Below are 18446 nucleotides of genomic sequence, written 5' to 3'. Positions count from 1 at the left end.
CTTTAGAAGTCTAAGTTTTATGGATCATTCGCCATCAAATGACTTCTTGGTTCTTTTATGCTATTTGTGCAAAGTTTGCTTTAAAAAAAACATACTCTAAATTTCACTGCTATGATTGCTTCTGGCTAATGAATTACCTTCTAATAGCAGCAATACTAGAATGATCCATTAGTTCAACAGAGTGCAGAAATTTATTCTTTTGAAACAGGTAAGTAGCAGTTAAGAGACGATTCTAAGAACATGCACTTCACACACAAGAACACTGATAGCTGATTTAAAAAGTTGTAGATAAACTTAAGTCATGCTTTAATGTCATGCTCGTTTTGGTATTCAGCAAGGAGTTCTCAGTTAATATAAATTCTGATTAGATCAGCTTTTAAGGAATCACAGTTGTCAGATGCTTGGTGAGAAGAACATCAATTTTTGTGGCGAAAAGAAAAAAAGCTGTCAGAGTTAACTTGCTCTGTGTAACCAAAAAATCCATCAACACAAACTGTAAAAAACTACTCTGAAGTTTGTCATTACCCAATGAATGTCTATCCACTCAAAGCAAGGATGGAAACAAAAATTTCACTGTATCCTGGGTAAAAAAAAAATCACGCATAATTGTATACATCTCATTTTATCCTCCACAATTTTGCCTAACACTGAGAAATAGAGTCCACGACATATGTTCATCTCTGCTTACTGAAATTACCAAAAACATAGCTTACCTATAAGTTCCACTATGCTCCCACTGCGGTTCCTGCTGGCAGATTCATCTTTGGATACACTGACCTGTGCGATGCCCCCTGAAGTGGTCAGGGCATGGAGGAGTTCAGGTGGTGGTGTTCTAAAGAGCTGCTGCAACAATTCTAAAGCTCCAGTCACAACATTATGGTCTTGATGTTGAGTGTAATGCAGAGTCAATTCATAAACCTAAAACCCAAAGTACTGCAGTAAGACATCACATACCATTACTTCTTCTCATGTATCACATTAATTTTCAGTGGTGCATTACAAATGACTGATGTATACTATATCTAATCTTCACCATCCTCTTCCAAGATAAAAATGTCAATTAATTGTAGCCATTCAATTGCCTTTTTGGTAGAAGCCTACTGTTTCTGCTTGTTACAGCAGAAGGAATCACAGAGAAAACTGTAATGACTATGAAGTTCTTCAGTTCCTTTAGGAACACTTCACAAGTACTGCTAATGCATTTTTCTGGGATTTTAGGTCATTAACGGTATTTATCAATAATTCCAGTCACTGGACCAACTATAATTTACCAAGGTGAGAAGGAATTCAAGAAAAGAATTCAGAATGCTCAACACCAGACTAGTGCTGTATCATTCTACATGCAAGACTTCTTTTCCTTTCAATTAGTACTTTTCAGGTTAGGGTTATTATTCATATTTTACCTGTATAAGTTGTTCTGGTGAAGGTGAAATCTCTGTTTCTTTTCTTGTTACACCAAAACTGCCTTTCAGGCTGGTATCCTTTACTTGTTGTTGCAATAAAGGTATGAGATACCTTAGTGTAAGTAAAACACCCAGAATTAAAAGAGTAGGATGATCATCTTCTACAGGAACCAACAAGCCTGGGGATAGAAAAGCAGTAGTAAAATCACTTATTGACAGCGGTCAGTTTCAAATGCTACTTTATGTGGTATCAAAGCTTTCTAAATGCAGAAACACTTGAAAATATGCATAATTTAGTATTTCTGACAATGATTTAAACAATGTGGGAGAAGAGTCAGAGGATCATGCCTAACCTTCCCTCTTCCCTATCATTTTTTGCTCAATAAAATGACAAATATTATTTTCCATAATACCTGATGTTTTTGCCAAGTGATCTTGACTCTCGCGTTACCTGTCACCTCTCTCCACTTGACGGCTTAAGGCCAAGCATAATTCCCTCACGTACGCACACACTACCGTCCCAATGAATGACATTTACACTTATGCCTCCTCCCTCAAGTACTGGGAACCTTGTTCCATATACCTGCCTGCTAATCACTAAGTCAAACTCAAAACATATTCAGAACAAATGTAAGTTAATGTAAAAACCCACAACCTTCTATTAAAAAAACAATCAGATTCAATTCATGGAGTTTCTGTTAGTGCTCCTGTCTGCATTCAGTATCATTGTCAGGACATTATTAAAAAAATCAATCACCTTTGAGTCAGAAAGAACAAAGCACATCAGTTTCAAGTCACACAGAGTAAAGAAAGGCATTATGTGGCATGTGAATCTTTCACCTGTTCTTAAAAGAAGCAAGGCTAACAGGATAATGCTTTATGCATCTGTTGGTCTTCCTTACCTCTCCTTTTGCAATATAGTCTACATAGTAAAGAATCCCTCATCAGGCTCCTGAGCAAGTTCTTCCAGAATCACTAAACCTCCTTGTTTTCCAACAGGCTACCTGCTTCCCTGGCTTTGGCTGTTTCTTTTCAACATTACTGACTTAGCATTGCACACACAGAGAGATACAAATAGCTTTAGTCGTATGTTCATCTAACTTCATACAAAATAGAGAAAGCATTAGCAGTCTGTTAGTCTAGGTATCCTTGCTTTGCCTGAAAACCTCTCACGTAAGAAAAGCATCTTAGATGAGAAAAAGTTTCATGTTACTTACACCTGAAGCAAATTTAATTAATTTTTTCCAGAATCTTACCTAAAAGTACATTCAATAACCAGGCATAAAAATACTGCATTCTCCTTGAATGTTGACAGATGCTTACTGCTGATCCTGCTGCTGTTCGACGGATAGTAGGGGAGCTGGATTTAAGATTAGCTATGAAAGCCTTCAATAAAGCCTAAAAACAAAGATAACTTGCTTAACTTTGTATGAGAAAGAAAAGGAGACAGAAGTGAACTTCTAAGTCAGCAAACATATTTCATTCATTCAAAGCGTTCCTTAATATACATCAAGCAAGGGCAACCTTTGCCTTAAATCAAACAAGCAGCTTTAACATCTGATAGATAAGGTTGATAGCTTACTGCGCTTTGAGATGTAACAGGGAGCACTAAAAGGTTAAGGAAAGATACCTTAATCTCATTGTCGTTTGCAAAATTGCCAAACGCTGCCATGATTTTTGGTATTGCCGCAGCTAGCGTCTCTTGTACCGATTCTTCGGGTCTCTTACTTATTCGTGTTAGACAGGGTAAAAGGTTCACTAAGTATGGCCTAAGTATGGCAAAGGAAAAAAACTAATTTGAGACCAAGAACAACATCCCCAAATTTGTGGTATCACTAAATCATAAAAAATGTACCTGTTAGTTACACAGAATGTAAAAAAAAAAAAGACAACGGTCTTCTGAGTATGATTTGCAGACATTAAGACAGATCTAAAGAGAATACACTTTAAAAGACCCACACATGTTGTGGTCTTCACAATTTTTCCCCACTGCCCCCAGAGTCACGTACAGCACAGAACACAAACTCCACTAAAAGAAAACGAGCTAATCGAACAAAGCTACTTCAGAGAGAATACGCTGAAAGGAATTCCTCCAACCTCCCAATTACACATTTAAAACTTGAGAACGGTAACAATTCATTAACAAGTATATTTCATTCTATATTCTTTGGACTGCTCATTACCAGGATGTGTTTACCTGCACTTTTGAGGACGAACTAGGTGAGCAAGCTCAGCAAATCTCCAGAGTGCAGCACGTAGACTCCTGGAAGCACCATTCTAGACAGGGTATATAATTACTATGTTTCATTAAGCAAACCATTTCCTAAAAAATAGCTATAATATACAACACTATATAGTTTTATACCATTTTACTTACACAAATTAAAATGCAAGGTGCCTGGAAGCCATAAATTTCCTTTAGCCAAAAGGAAGTCAAGTCAGCTCCATGACTACCTTCATTTTTCTAGCCGATACTAGGAATTTTCTCAGTGACCCAAAATGAATAATAAGAAACACCAAGAAAGAGAAGAAAATGTCTGAGATCTCCACTCTGCTGAAATCAGCTTAAAATACCACAGAGTAAGTCATCAACCAACAAAGAAACACTGATGATGTGATAGTCTAAATCACTGGAACACTTGCAGAGCTATAAACGCAGCATAAAATTGACAGCAGTGGAGATATGCAAATAAATAACATTCAGCTCCTGAGTGGAGAAAAAAAAAACCTCAAAATATCCACATACTGATCTGTATCACTTCAGAATGGCTTGCATCCTGAAGTTTAGTATCTGTCTATGTTGACACCTCCAGCTGTGCACCTGACTTGAGCCAAAATGCCTTCAGACCCAGCGTCTAAGGTTCTAGTAAAGCTCCTTAGTACTGTTAGAGAAAATTATGGAAGTCAACAGATGTCTAGTAGAAACTGTGTCCCTAATGCAGCTTGAACCTAACCAAAATGCTTCTCAAATCAAGTCCCTCTGAAGACAGAGCTGTTTAGAAACTGTCTTTTCTTTCTTCTTTTCTTTAGCTGGTATATCAAAGGTGCACGGTCTTGTTAGTATGACAAGTAAAAGCAACTGAATTACAAAACGTGCATTTTTCAGGTTCAGAGACAAACAACAGATTCTGGCATGGCTCCTAGAGTGATCCAACTGATGCACAACAAAATTCAGTCTGCTGGGTGCTTCTGTTACGCCTGCTACCTCTCTTTCATCTCTGCCACGAATCTGAGAGCAACTATTCAAGAAGCACACACCACCTGAACAACAAAATATTTGCTCTTGCACCTGGTCATACCACGCAGAAACTTCAGAGGGATTTTTGTTTATGTTGGTTGTTTTTTGCTAACTGGCTAGACATCCACTTCTATACCCTCAAAAATTTTGCATGACATTAAAGTACAGCAACACAGTAGGATATTCATACAGGGCCTACAAGTAGCCCACAGTTGATAGAATAAAAACTATTTACATAGCTTTTGATAATTATTTTATTTTCTGTAGTTCTATTATTCCCAAAGAAATATAACAAAAAAACCAGCCTTACTATATGACAAACACCACCTATATTTTCTCTCTATACAAGTCTTGCTATATGTTTACAGATGCGAGAGATGCTATTCCAATGATACTGGTCTGAATAAAGCATTTTTCTTTTGTAATCATATATTTACAAAAGGCTGTTAGTAAATTCTTTCCATTGTCACAATTATATTGTTACTTTTGGTGCAAAGATAAATGCTTCAGTATTTCTACCTATGCTTCTTACATGTATACCTCACACACAAAGCAAAGCAGTTCAAGCTTCTATCAAGTCACTTCAGGTCTCGATCATATGATTCCTCCAAGAAGTACCATCAAATTAAGAATGTCACTGTCCTCCACCTACTTTTCACCACCCTTTTACTTGAAGTTACTCTTTCCAGCTCAGTCAGTGGAGCAAACATCATGAATATGGCTTATTCATTTGAGTGCAGAGTCACTAAGGTTAACTCAGACTGCTGTTCACACCAAATGCTCACGCGTTTTCTGCCAGATAAGCTTTCAGGAGTGGTTAAATCCAAACAGTGGGGCCAACAGTAGGAACTTCGGTGGAATCATAAAATAAACAGTCACAGACCCTTCCAGAGTGAAGCTTTGACCGTGATCTTAGGAGACTTACACGATGTATTGACGCTAATGCAACATCCCAATATACTAAGACGCTTACTAAACACCATATTTCAAAAGGACACCAAAGAAAGAAACTCACCTTTTTAATCTCTTTATACAGTTCTAGTTGTAACCTAGGAAGATTGGAATCCATCAAAGCCTGCAATAAAATGCATTGAGAATGTAGTGTATCAGAGGGGAGGCACTTTACAGGAATCATGTCACGCTTGCTATAAAATAGCTTCAAAAAAGGCACAGAACTACCCCTATATATGATGTATAACTAGGAAGGCGTGAAATACTCAAGAGGGACAATTTTATCTTTCACACAAACACAAACCAGAAATGCAGACAAACTCTAACAGTTATTTGCAATTAATATTGACTGCTTCACCCATTCGACCTAACGAAGGCCATATGGGATCAGACTACAAGCAGAGCCAACTTAACGTCCTTTCTGGCAATTGCCAGGAATAGATACTCATGAATAGAACATTAAAACACAAAAATAGTATTCACAAGCAGCAAGAAGTATTCCCTGCTACACATCCCCATTGTCAAGTAGCCTCCTACTATTTCTCAAAGTGAGGCTGTATTTGTACCATTACATTTAACAGCCCTTGAAAAACTCTTCTTTTGTGAATTATCCTATTTTCTGCAGCCACTTATTACAAGGTGTTCTGGACAGCAAAAGTATCACATCCCAGGATCTAATCAAGCATAGTATGACAAAGCACACACCGTACTTTGAACCTGTGGTCTGGCTAAGAACGGGGGTACAGGAAATGAAAGTAAGCACTGAGAAGTGGTAATTTTCTGTTCACCTGAACTCAACCACTCTCCTTCCATCTTGCAAATGGCATACCTTGTCTACACTGAAGCGTTAGCATTTTAATTATACTAATGAGCAGTGTCTGTCCAGTTACACAAGTAATGCTTACATCAATACTATTATATTTAAAGAGAAAAAACATAAAGCATCTTTCTAGCAACAGAATCAGTCTCTAAAATGCCTGGGGTTCCAAAAAGCTGAACGTTGACTCATGTGCAAGCTGAGGGGCCCAATGCTTCTGTTCCACTCATCACAAGCATCACTGCCACTTGCATGACCAAAAATAAAACTACACATTTTTGTCTCTGCATTTATACACAAGAGAGCATCTGCCTAAACACTAAGATGTTTCCATACAGCATAAAACTGAGAAACAGAATACAAACTGTGACCAGCTTCAATAATAGTCTGACACATCTGTGTGGCTGGAATACCACAATTATTACCATTTCATAGCTGTGATCAACTGGCAGGTTTAATGACCAATAGAAGACTCCATCATTGCAACATCTTTAAAACAGAACAATCTACATACAAAGATTTGAAAAAAATTACGTTTTTCAGATTATCTTGTAACATGTCAGAAAGCAACAATATTAAACAGATCTGTGAATTAAAGAGGTCATTTTTTATAGCAAGCCTACAGTAGAATGTGGTAGAAAGAAAGAAGTAAGTTTGCATTCTTTAGAACTGTTTCAAAGCATTTTTTAAAGCAAATTAAGCTACATAATGATGTATGCACTTCACAGAATGCTAAACTCCTGCAAATGGAAAAACATTTAGACCATAATAAATAAAACAAAATGCTACAGGGCAAAATAAAACAAGCAAAAGACACTTGTACTTCTTCATTCACTATCATTTTGGAATAAACTACCTAATCAGAAAGCTTTCTCCATACAACTTTCAGCCACAGGCTGAACCCTCAAAACTTAATTTATTCAGATATGAAACAAACACAACTTGACTGAGAGAAATCCCTACAGAAATAAGGAAGTTGCTTCTACAAATCCCTTCATGCTAACAAAAATTATTTGCGTATTTCTAAAGCACTTGAACTTTGCATCAACTAGAATAATTATGCAGGTACATTGAGTCAAAGGTCAAGTATTTCAGAAACAGGAAAAAAAGGCAGGTGAAGGTAGACTTGTCCTGGAAGCAGCAGCTCACAGCAATTACTGAAAAGGTTCATTTTAAGATACTTTGAATCAAGATTTAGACCTTCCCTGATCATACAGGAATGCCCATCTGCTGTTCTCCAACAAGCCCTTCTTTCTGGATCACAGCAAGGTAATAAACAATCTCCAGAACACCATATTTATCCTAATTATTGCCTAAAAGCTCCTCCTCCAAGTCACAGCAAATCACACTACCTGAATTACAACATACTACTAGTTTGAAATTAAAAGCCACTACATCTTTCAGTCAGCTTCTAAATAATACTTTTACCTTTCCTCATGTTAAGTATCTTTATGTTTACAGAACAATAATAAGAGTATTCCTCCCACACAACAAGGTGATTTTAGAAAGGCCCACATTCTTGTTTTGGTTAACTTGAAGAGAGCAAAGTTAATCACAGAATCACAGAATGTTAGGGATTGAAAGGAACCTCAAAAGCTCATCCAGTCCAATCCCCCTGCCGGAGCAGGAACACCCAGATGAGGTTACACAGGAAGGTGTCCAGGCGGGTTTGAATGTCTCCAAAGAAGGAGACTCCACAAGCCCCTGGGCAGCCTGGGCCAGTGTCTGTCACCCTCACTGTGAAGAAGTTTCTTCTCAAATTTAAGTGAAAAACGAACAACTAAAGAAAAGAACAGATTAGAACAGAAGTTAAATATCTTGATTAGGGCATAAAAAGCTCTACTAAATTCTGTATGTGTTCTTCGGAAAGAAGCTTCCTTAACCTCTTACATTAAAGATATTGTCAACAATAAGCAAGCAACTAAAGGAACATCAAGAAAGGTAAAATCTGGTAGTACAGTATGTAAGTTCTTACTTTAATAACTTTGTTAAGGCATTCATCAGCAACCATCCGGACATCAGATTCTGCATCCTCACTGCAGAGGAGAAAGAGTTCCATAGCAATCCCCAGCAGTTTCTGAAATTCTGGAGAATTTCTAAATAAACAAACATTAGAAAATTACAATGAGCACTACGAAAAGCAAACACCAATGCTGTTTTGGAGGGGGCTTCAGAATCCAACTGCACATTTATTATACACAGTTATACAAGAGAAGACGACATTCAGTGGATTAAAGCACTTCATTAGGAGTTGGGAGATCACTTCCCTGCTCTTTCCTACATAATCCGGTAAGGTATTTGACTTCTGTGACTCAGTTGCTCTGTCTGAGGTAGAAGGATAATGTCTACTCTACCAATGCTTAAACAAAATTACTACTTAGATTTTGGGTTGGTAAAAAAAAAAAAAAAATAAAGTAAAAACTGCGCCACTTCAATTTTAAACGGAAGTTGAGCATTTAAACTCAGCAGTTATCAGGAAGCCACCAAATAACTAACACTCCAGACTAGCTATTCATAATAATGTGATAAATGAAAGACATTGTCTTACCTTAAGGACTGAGCAACTATGTTTTCACATATTGTCAGGCAATGATTCACTCGATCTTTCTTGGTAGCTGAGAGTTCTTTCTTTCTAAAAGAAGAACACAACAATGAGGAGTCTGAAACAAGACTTCAAAAGTGAGCAGTGACCATTTAAACAGAACAGAGTAGTGACTATTTACAGAAAAAAGATGCACCCTCTGGACATGATATAAACAGCTGTATACCAAGCACCCACAGTCCCAGGACTTCATGTATTAACCACTGCTGAGAGCACACTGGCATACAAGCAAAGGGAAGGATCCAAACTCAGGAAAAGAATGAACCATTTAAGAGGGAATGCCATACTAATTCCATCATTTTCACTGCAAAAATATTTGGAAAACAAAACTGAAGAATAAAGAGGAGCAAAAAGAAAGGAAGGAAAAAGTAGAGCAGATCAAGAACAAAGCTAAAATAAAGAAAATTAAAGAAAAAAAAAGGTTGAGGAAAATAAGCCATGAGAGCAAGTCCTGCAGACCTAAAAATATCACTTTTAAAAAGACCTTCTTCACACATAATATCACCTTAGACTTTTTATCTGTCAAGCTTTTGAAACTTAGAATTCTAATAAATCAACCTTTTCGGACCTGAACTGGAAAGGATGCCGAGGCAAATCCTATCATATGCCACATTCTTCCAAATGGTTTTGTAATTATAAAAATAGCGAAGCTCTAGGCACAGTCTATGCTCATCAAGAAGAATGCCCCTACAGTAACACTTCGTAGAGTCCACGAAAGGCCAAACTTAGTCAATTTGCAACAAATGAGTATAAAATGAAGAGAATAAAATTCACAGAATCCAAGAACGTGTATCTACAAACAATGCAGAGCACCATATGAAAAGCTTCCACATTGCAAAATTTGTTTAACATGCACTTCAACATGATATTAGCTCCTATTACCCTTTACGGCTGAGTCTAGAACAGAAACTTCTGCCATGCTCCACCCCCCACAATGGGATGGAAAATAAGGATAAGGTTCACAACTATGAGTGAAATTTTCTTCCATTGTATGCAGCGTCTCCTACTCCTAATTTTACTGACATAGAATCACTTCTAGGAAAGCAGACATTACTTTTAAATAATTAACCAGCAGCAATACTGGAGCCAAATTGCACACCCAAAGGTACCTCCCCTGGATCTGTTTCACAGTCCAGAGGTACCTGCTCCTTCACTCACATTCACAGAGAATCTTCACTTTGGTTTTCTAACTGAAAATTGATCATCTGTATTTTAAACATTTAATTGTCTGTCTGAGCAAAAATAACAAAACCACATAGCAAAATGGTGTTTCTGAAGTAGAAGTTGGAAAGCAATGTGAACAGCCTTGAGATACATTAATATAGTTAACACAACATTAAGGACCAACAGCAAATAGCCAATAAGCACATTAAGCTAACTCAAAATATATTGTAGACAAAAATTTTGAAGAGTTAACCTGCAGTATTTAAGAGCTTCAGCTCAAATAATAGGACAGGTTTTGAACTAAGTCATTCTTTGCAAGTACTCCCATCATTTTTCTTCCCTCAGGTTGGAAGTGGGAGGCTGAAAAGTGTTTGCTCCCAAGATTTCAGTATCTCACCCCAGAAACATTTTTCATTTTTAAAAAGGTTAAGGAATAGTTCCAAACAAAACTATTTTTTTCCACTATAATTTGGCAGTATTTTGTTTAGGTAACTCTCAGCATTCCTCAATGAGGATGTCTTCTTTGGCTTGTGTTCATAAGCAACTGGTAGAATAAGAGCAGCTAATTTGAATTTGATCAAGATACACAATGTCTATCTTGAAAAAGCACCACAGAGTCTTTAACAGCACTTTCAGCTCACCTCTAACAAAAGAGCAAATACTTCCTACAACATCCAGCTGATTTTGCAACTTCAGCACCGTTGATGTGAACAGGGACCTAAGAAACTGAATAAATCATTTCAGCTTCTATGATAATTTTACCTGGCATTGCCCACATCTCTTCAGAGCACCATTTTCAGTACACATTCAATTCCAGAATAAAATGGGCACATCTGAACTTGCCAATAAACTCACTATTTGAGATACAAAACACATTAAAGATGTTGCTGAATGAGACTGCTTTCAGAATAAATTTCTTTATTATCTAGACATAATATAGCCCTGAGCAAGGTAGGCAGTAGCGTTCAATACTACTCAGACTAGTACAGATCAATGTCTTCAGTAGATTCCTGTAAACAAAGAGCTCCCTTACCACTCAATCCACCACCTCACTGAAATAAATAACTTTTAAAATGAAAAGGCCCAAATAGAGAAAATTTAACGGGAAAACTTAGAAGTAATGCACGTAGGTAACAAGTTACCATTTAAACTGAAATAAGAAAAACTAGAGGTGAAGACTACCAGTTACTATCTGAAGAGAAAGAAGAACAAACCTTCAGCTGAGTTGGTTGAACTGAATCTTTCATCTGCCATTTGGTTATTCAGCTTCCAAAAAAATCAGCCATTGAAGGAGTGAAAGAAAAGGTAGAAGACAACCACTTACTGTACACATTTTCTGTGCCTACAAAGACAGGATACCAGCACAGTATCTGGACACAGAACACATGATTTTTTTTAAATTAAAAAAACCAAACAAACAAAAAACCACCACCACAACAACAACAAACCAACTCTACTCAAAAGTACTACGAAGTCCTCAGGTAAACTGCTGATGAGCATACCCAGGGGAACAACAGCAGCATCACTTATTTCTCAGAAGACAGCTGAAGTAGCAAGCCTCAAGTGTAAGGTCATTTCAGTTTGATGAACAACAGACGGCAAGAGATACTGGAAGTAGCAGTTATTTACAGGAAACCTTCACCTCACAGGCAGAGGAGTTTAACTTTCTGCACAGACAATCTCTAGCCAAGGAGATTAATAAACGATACAAGGAAACCAGCAATCCCAGATAATTTTGCACTCTAAGTCCTGATGAGGTGGCTACAAAGAGATGCAGCTCGCTGATGCTAATTCTTAGTAGGCCTTGGAATTAGAGACGCAAAAAGAATGGAGAAGCTATAAAGCTAAACCAGCATTAAGAAAAAGGGCCAAGCCAAATGGCTTGCCATCAATCTTAAGAAAAGTAATGGAAAACTCAAAAAAAGATTCTATTAATAACAAACACAAATATTAGTGGATCAAGAAATAAACTAATCCCAAATATGGTGAATACTTGAAACAATGTGTAGCAACATAATGATAGGATAGTCACCTTCAGGCTCTTGCAGCACCTTTTTCTGCAAAGGTAACCATTAGAATCAAATGTAAGGGAAAAAAATAGGGCACAGTTAAAAACAATTACAATAATTAACTCCTAAAACAAGCTGACAAGAGAAAGGGTGAAGAATCCACCTTTGAATTAATCAAATCAAAGCTAACTAGTTTTCCAGAAGAAACATCAGCAAGACATTCTCTCAGCTCACTGGTAAGAGGTAAAAATGAATAAAAGGTAAAACATAGGATATTGTGTGACGGTCCATCTGTCTTTTAGTTTCACTGAGTAAACTCTAAATTTTTACATCATACTAACAAAATTTTAAGTTTGTGGGAGCTTTGTAATCCAAAACAAAACACCTGACTCCAACCAAAATTTAAGGGTTGGAAAAAAAACCACTAATAGATATGGAAGAAAATAAAGTGCCCCACCAGAAGTATATAAAAGCAATACGATGATAAAGAGCTAAAGCTAAGTTTGCATAGAAGTAAAAAACCAGAAAGAGATAAGAAAAGGGGCAAGAAGCTGATGTCTGACTGTAATGCATAATAAAAGCATAACACATGATTATTGCTGCTTAAAATCCCTCAAAACAGAAAAAAGCTCTAACCTTCCTGGTAAAAGCTTTAATTCAATGAATATTTTAATTTTAAAAAGTACAGCCAGGATATCAGTTTTATCAAGAGTTCAGAAGCCATTGTCTTAGAATAAAGTGAAGAAAGACTTGAATATAGGTTGTGCAACCAATTCAGTCTTCTCTACCCCAATCTCTGTGATCTTAAAACGTGTCTTAGCAGGAGACAGACAGTCCTTAGTGGGAGTCACTCACTAACCAGATGTAGAATGCTCACTTTTTACCAAAAATACTTAAAAGAATACTTTTGCCTACTCCAACAGCAAATATTTTTAATTATTATTTTTAATCACATAGAGGTAACACTGTGTTGTAAATTAAGGCAGCTTATTTTGAAAGAAAGAAAAAAAAAGGCAGAGATAGGTAACTACTTTTACTGTAGCAAAAATGTCCAACAAAAAATGTCTAAGACCACCTGTAATAATGAGATTATTCTATAAGTTGAGGAACTACAGCTTTTCACTCACCTAATTTAGGCAATAGGACAACTTTGATCTACTGGACAATGTCAAATAGATATCTAACAAAACAACTAAAGAACAAACCAGTAGTATTTACGCTCTGACGTTCACCAGTTGACTTACTCTTTACTGACAGATAAACTTGCATCCTTTTACAACAATAAACAGACAGAACGCTAGGAAGTTACCACACAGAAATACAAAATATTTAAGTGCTGTTTATACAGAACCAACCTCTCCACAAATGCAAAGAAACACAGAATCGATTTTCCTTTCCAGTCCATTATAAACGAACACAAAAATGCAGACAGTATTGTGAATTACATTCAAGATGTCACATGGTATTGCAGTAAAAGTTTGGGAAACTTCATCAAGGACTGCCACAATATCCTTTCAAAGGCTTTTATGAGGCTCTGCACTGTTACTGAATTTGTATAGCTCCTGGGGGCATGCAAAACCATCAGCTTTCTGAAAACATACAGCCTATTTTTAAACACAAAGCAAAGTCAACAAGGACAAACACAACCCTAATTTTTAAGTGTTCTGAGTACACCTAAATTCAGACCCCCAAACCAAGCACAACATCCATCAGCAAGCATCACAAATAATTTTTAGGACTTTCACTTGAAATACCATGATCCATCTCATCAGTAACTTTCTAGACAGGCTTTTCAACTGCATATAGGAAAGACCAGAAACAGACAGCCATCCATGTTGCACAAAGCACTAATACAAAAAATGCACATAACAGAGCAATTAGACCCTGCAGACCAGTAAGGCATCTAAAAACAATTAGTTCATGAAGAAGATGAGTGTTTTCACCTATTATGCCCGAAAAGTGTGAAAATACATTGAGATTGTTCAAGACAGCACTCTTCAAACAGCATCAATCATGATAATTTAGTTGGCATCTGTATCAGAATGTATTGTGGGAGCAGGTGGCCAAGAGCCCAGCTCTACTGCTCACCATCCTCTGCCAAAACACTATGAAACTGCCAATTTAGAAGTTACCTGCTCCTCAACCCTTCTGCTTCTCCTTTCTCCCCAGTAGCTGAAGAAAAAGCAATAGCGTGACTCATGTATTTATCCTGTAAAAATCTTAAGTGCCTTTTCAGCTGCTCAATAAATGTTATTTTTAGAGGATGGAAGTGTATGGGGCAGTACAGTGTCATGGAACAGCTCCTTGCCCATGTCCTCCAGGAATGCCTCCCAGTGGGAGGCCTGAGTGTCACATAGACATAACACATTTGTCCCTGTTGTTTAAGGGTATCAGGAATATTTAAACTAATGCATCAATAAGTCATAGCATAGAACTTTAAATGAAGCTTGTCATAAACAGACAACTACATCAACTCCCCCAAGATATGTCAGAGCCCAGACTTTATAAGGCCTGGTGCTTTAAGTTATGCTTGGGGACTTTTGCCTTTTTTTTCCAGCACTATGGTAGCTGAAAATAAGGTTTTTCCTTCCTAGAATCAGCCTGCGAAACCAATACAGAATTCTCATGTCTCTCATTCATTACACGTAACACTTTATTTTCAAATGTACTTGCCCAGAAAGCTACTCCTAGCTTAAACAGAAACAGAGAGCAGGCAGCACTCCCAGACACATCCCCAGAACAGCCTCCCGCCAAGGACAGGGCAGCACCCCCAGACCTGCCCCTCCAGGGACCGCCAGTCACCCCTCAGGCTGTCTGCAGTGCCCGGCAGCAGCAGCTCATAAAATCATTTTGGCTGGAAGAGACCCTCAGAATCATCGAGTCCAACCACAACCTAACCTTACTCTGGCACTAAACCATGTCCCTAAGAACATTATCTGAACGCCTTTTAAACACCTCCAGGGACGGTGACTCCAACACTGCCCTCGGCAGCCTGTTCCAATGCCTGACAACCCTTTCCAGAAACTTTTTTTTTCCTAATACCCAATCTAAACCTCCCTTGGTGCAACTTGAGGCCATTTCCTCTTGTCCTGTCACTTGCTACTTGGGAGAAGAGACCAACACCCCCCACGCTACAGCCTCCTTTCAGGTAGTCATAGAAAGTGACAAGGTTCCCCCCTCAGCCTCCTTTTCTCCAGGCTGAACAGCCCCAGTTCCCTCAGCTGCCCCTCATCACACTCGTGCTCCAGGTCCCTCACCAACTTTGTCGCCTTCTCTGCACTCTCACTAGTATTTCAATGTCCTTCTTATCATGAGGAACCCAAAACTGAGCACGGGATTCAAGTTTCGGGAGCCCTCCCCGCCCCAGGATCACTCACGGTCTCTGGAGCGGCTCCTCGGGGACGGCAGCCGGTCCCTGCTGCTGCTGGAAGGAGCGCAGCGACTCGAAGGCCTTCATCAGCTTCTCTAGGGTGGCCATGGCCGCTTCGCCGGCACCGACCCGCCGCTCCGACCCGCCCTCTCACAGGCACCCGGTGGCGCCCGCCTTCCCTCTCACGGGCCCAGCTCTCCTCCTCTTGTTCCTGCCGGAGTCGCTCTCTCCCGCTCTGCGGGAGCGCTACAGCCAGCCGAGCCGACCCCGCCGGCAGTCGAGACCGCGCCGCCCGTCACGGCCGCGATGAATGAGGGAGACGCCGCAGGGGGCCGTGAGCACCCACCAGCTGCCCCGCCGCCATCTTCAATCCCATCATTCCCCGCGCCGGGGCCCCGCCCCCTTTCCCGACCGCCCCGCCCACCCCAGAGCAAAGTCCCAGCCCTGGGCTCAGCCACGCCGGGCGTGCATGCGTAGTGCGCACCTCCCCCCACCGGTGTCACGCGCGCCCTCACGTACATACACACACGGGCACGCGGGTAGGTAAGGGGCGGGGCAACAAGGAGAGCGACAAATCAGACTAAAGGCTCCACCCCTTCCCGACTGTAAGCGCTAGCGCATGACGAGGAGCAAGGTCTCTCCCGCTGCCACCGAGCGGCGAGGGGGCGCTGGGTCCTGGAGCCCGCCGGGCTGGTGCGCCGCGGCACCCCCTGCTGGCGAGGAGGCGGCCGGGGCGGTTTGCTTGGGCACGGAGAGCGGCGTGGCCCTAAAAGCAGCTCGGGGAGGGGAAGCCCCGCTCACCCCTTCGGCTCCGTACCTGGCAGGGGCTCTGCCAGCGCTCCCCGGGAACAGGTCCTGCTGCCCCTCCAGTGCACCGACCCTCAGCATGCCGGGCGTGAAAGCCTAAACCTGCCCAAGTGGAACCCAAAAATCTCCTGTGACCCATGAAGACGCCCAACAGAGCACAAGCACCCAACAGATGCCCATACATCAAGTGCACTCAACAGGTATCCCTGCAACTCCCCCACATAGTTCCAGCCAGCCCACTCGGCACTCAGGTGCTTGCCAAAGGCACTACTGGCATTTCAGGTTTATTTTAGGCTGCACAGAGAAAAGAAGAAACACTTACAGGAACAGGACACTTAAAACTTGGCAAGGTACCCACCAGCCTTTCAGCACTCCTCTCGCCATTCTAGACTTCCTTTGGCAGAGGATACATTTTGCACTCTTAAAGCACAAATTAAACATACAGTCTACAAGAAATGGTATTTAAATAATTGATTCTATTACTAAGCACTTAAAAACAAAACAAAAAAAAACATTATTGTGAACTTTCCAATCACAACCAATGATATTAAGATATCCAGCTGCTGATGCACATTTTAAATGACAGCTGATAAAGAATGCCAATTCAGCTTAGATCTCAGGCACATGAAATGGAAACGGAGAACAGCGCTCGGAACTTTTAAGAAAAGAAATTCCCAGTAATGACGCAATACGCACCTTGGTTATTGCTAGCAGGGACAGACAAAAGCAGCAAAGCTCGTGTCTTTGGATATTCAGGCCAACAGGAGTCACAACAGAACCGCCATACTGATCGCGTTCATATTTAGTAAAACACTGCTCTACCAGTTAACTTTGATAGCATGTTAATAAAATATGATGAACCATGTGAAACATTCCTCTGAAAGTAAACCAGTCTACAGTACTGAAAACAATTCAGCTTATAGCAAAACTATTTTTTCATAAATGCGTAACAAAACATGAGCTTTTCAGGTAAAAATATTTTTGGTGATTATTTTATGATAAAGCCTGCAGAGAGTTTTCTCTGGAACATATGGAAGATTATTAATTTTTTATTTAGCATATGATACACGAAAAAAGATGGCAGCACAGCCGGAATGCTGCACACACTATGTGATAATTGCATGTGCCACACCACGCTTGGAAATCAATTTAAGCACACTAAAAAGAGCAGAAGCTCTTCTCAAAACAAGCCACCGACCAAGTCAGTCTTTGCAAACCTGTTTAGACGCTCTAGATGAGCTCATGTGCCAGTCCCCGGAGGGCTGCTGACTCATGGGCAGGAATGCCCAGGCACTGCCTGCCCACAGCCAGGTCCTCTGCCTTCTCCTCCTCTTTCCAATTGTATTGGCAGCGCCAGCCCTGTGGCTCATTAACCAAGAGCTGGAAGGGAACTCAGGCATATCAGGTTTTTCTTTGGCAAGTACCTTATCGGTAGGTTCTCCCAAGTCAAATTTCCTGGTCCGTGGTTTTGCATGCATCCTGTCACTGATCCTGTTCAAATAGCAGCCCCGCGAACAGCTGCACTGGAAAAAACAAAGCGATGTCAAACTGGCAAGAACAAGCAGGTAGGCCTACAGAACAGGCATTTTTTTAAAGCCATCATTATCGCAGAGAAAAATAAAGTCACAATCGCAATGGAGCAACAGCAAATATCTAATAGGTTATATGTAATTTAGGGGATGACAATGAATTAATCTCAACCTCCAGAAGAAAAGAAACATGCTTATACCTTGCCTATAAGACAGACCTGAATGTCATGAATCTGGAACTGTTTCTTAAACACAGGCTACCCCAGGCAGGGGTTACCTCTTGATTTAACGTTTTTAAGAACAGATCAGACAAGCATAACAAAAATATTTTTCGTTCTGTCCCAAAGCCACACTTCAGCCAGCATTTCTGCATTTCCACGAACAATTCAGTAGGTAACTGTACTACTCAAACAATCCAATAGACTTCATGAGACTGCTGGACCAGGCAGTTCAACATACGCACAGATAATGTGCAATATGCCACAGCAAGGTTATATCATTGCTGAAGTAACTTAATTTGAAGCTGTTTTGTATAGTGATCAAATGCTTAGTCCTT

At 39.8% G+C, this 18446-nt stretch overlaps 1 protein-coding gene across 4 annotated transcripts in view; it reads right to left on the bottom strand.

Moving 5' to 3' along the window:
• HTT (huntingtin) overlaps positions 1 to 15941 on the bottom strand; it is an 85845-nt gene extending 69904 nt beyond the window's left edge. For 3 of the 4 annotated variants that reach the window (XM_065836131.2, XM_065836132.2, XM_071808517.1), the window contains exons 1-9: positions 15562 to 15941; positions 8958 to 9041; positions 8385 to 8505; positions 5657 to 5716; positions 3601 to 3680; positions 3034 to 3172; positions 2660 to 2801; positions 1404 to 1582; positions 714 to 918 (exon numbers count right to left, since the gene is read on the bottom strand). In XM_065836131.2, the coding sequence (XP_065692203.1) occupies positions 714 to 918; positions 1404 to 1582; positions 2660 to 2801; positions 3034 to 3172; positions 3601 to 3680; positions 5657 to 5716; positions 8385 to 8505; positions 8958 to 9041; positions 15562 to 15662 (1111 nt within the window). In that variant the 5' untranslated portion in view covers positions 15663 to 15941. Of the gene's footprint in view, positions 1 to 713; positions 919 to 1403; positions 1583 to 2659; positions 2802 to 3033; positions 3173 to 3600; positions 3681 to 3780; positions 5607 to 5656; positions 5717 to 8384; positions 8506 to 8957; positions 9042 to 15561 lie in introns of those variants that run through there. The other variant, XM_071808518.1, reaches the window with a different exon arrangement.
• Positions 15942 to 18446: the final 2505 nt, after the last annotated feature.

Source organism: Patagioenas fasciata, chromosome 4 (assembly GCF_037038585.1).
Source record: "Patagioenas fasciata isolate bPatFas1 chromosome 4, bPatFas1.hap1, whole genome shotgun sequence".
Classification (NCBI taxonomy): domain Eukaryota; kingdom Metazoa; phylum Chordata; class Aves; order Columbiformes; family Columbidae; genus Patagioenas; species Patagioenas fasciata.
The sequence above is the reverse complement of the archived record's forward strand: the minus strand, read 5'-3'. Positions and strand labels throughout refer to the sequence as shown.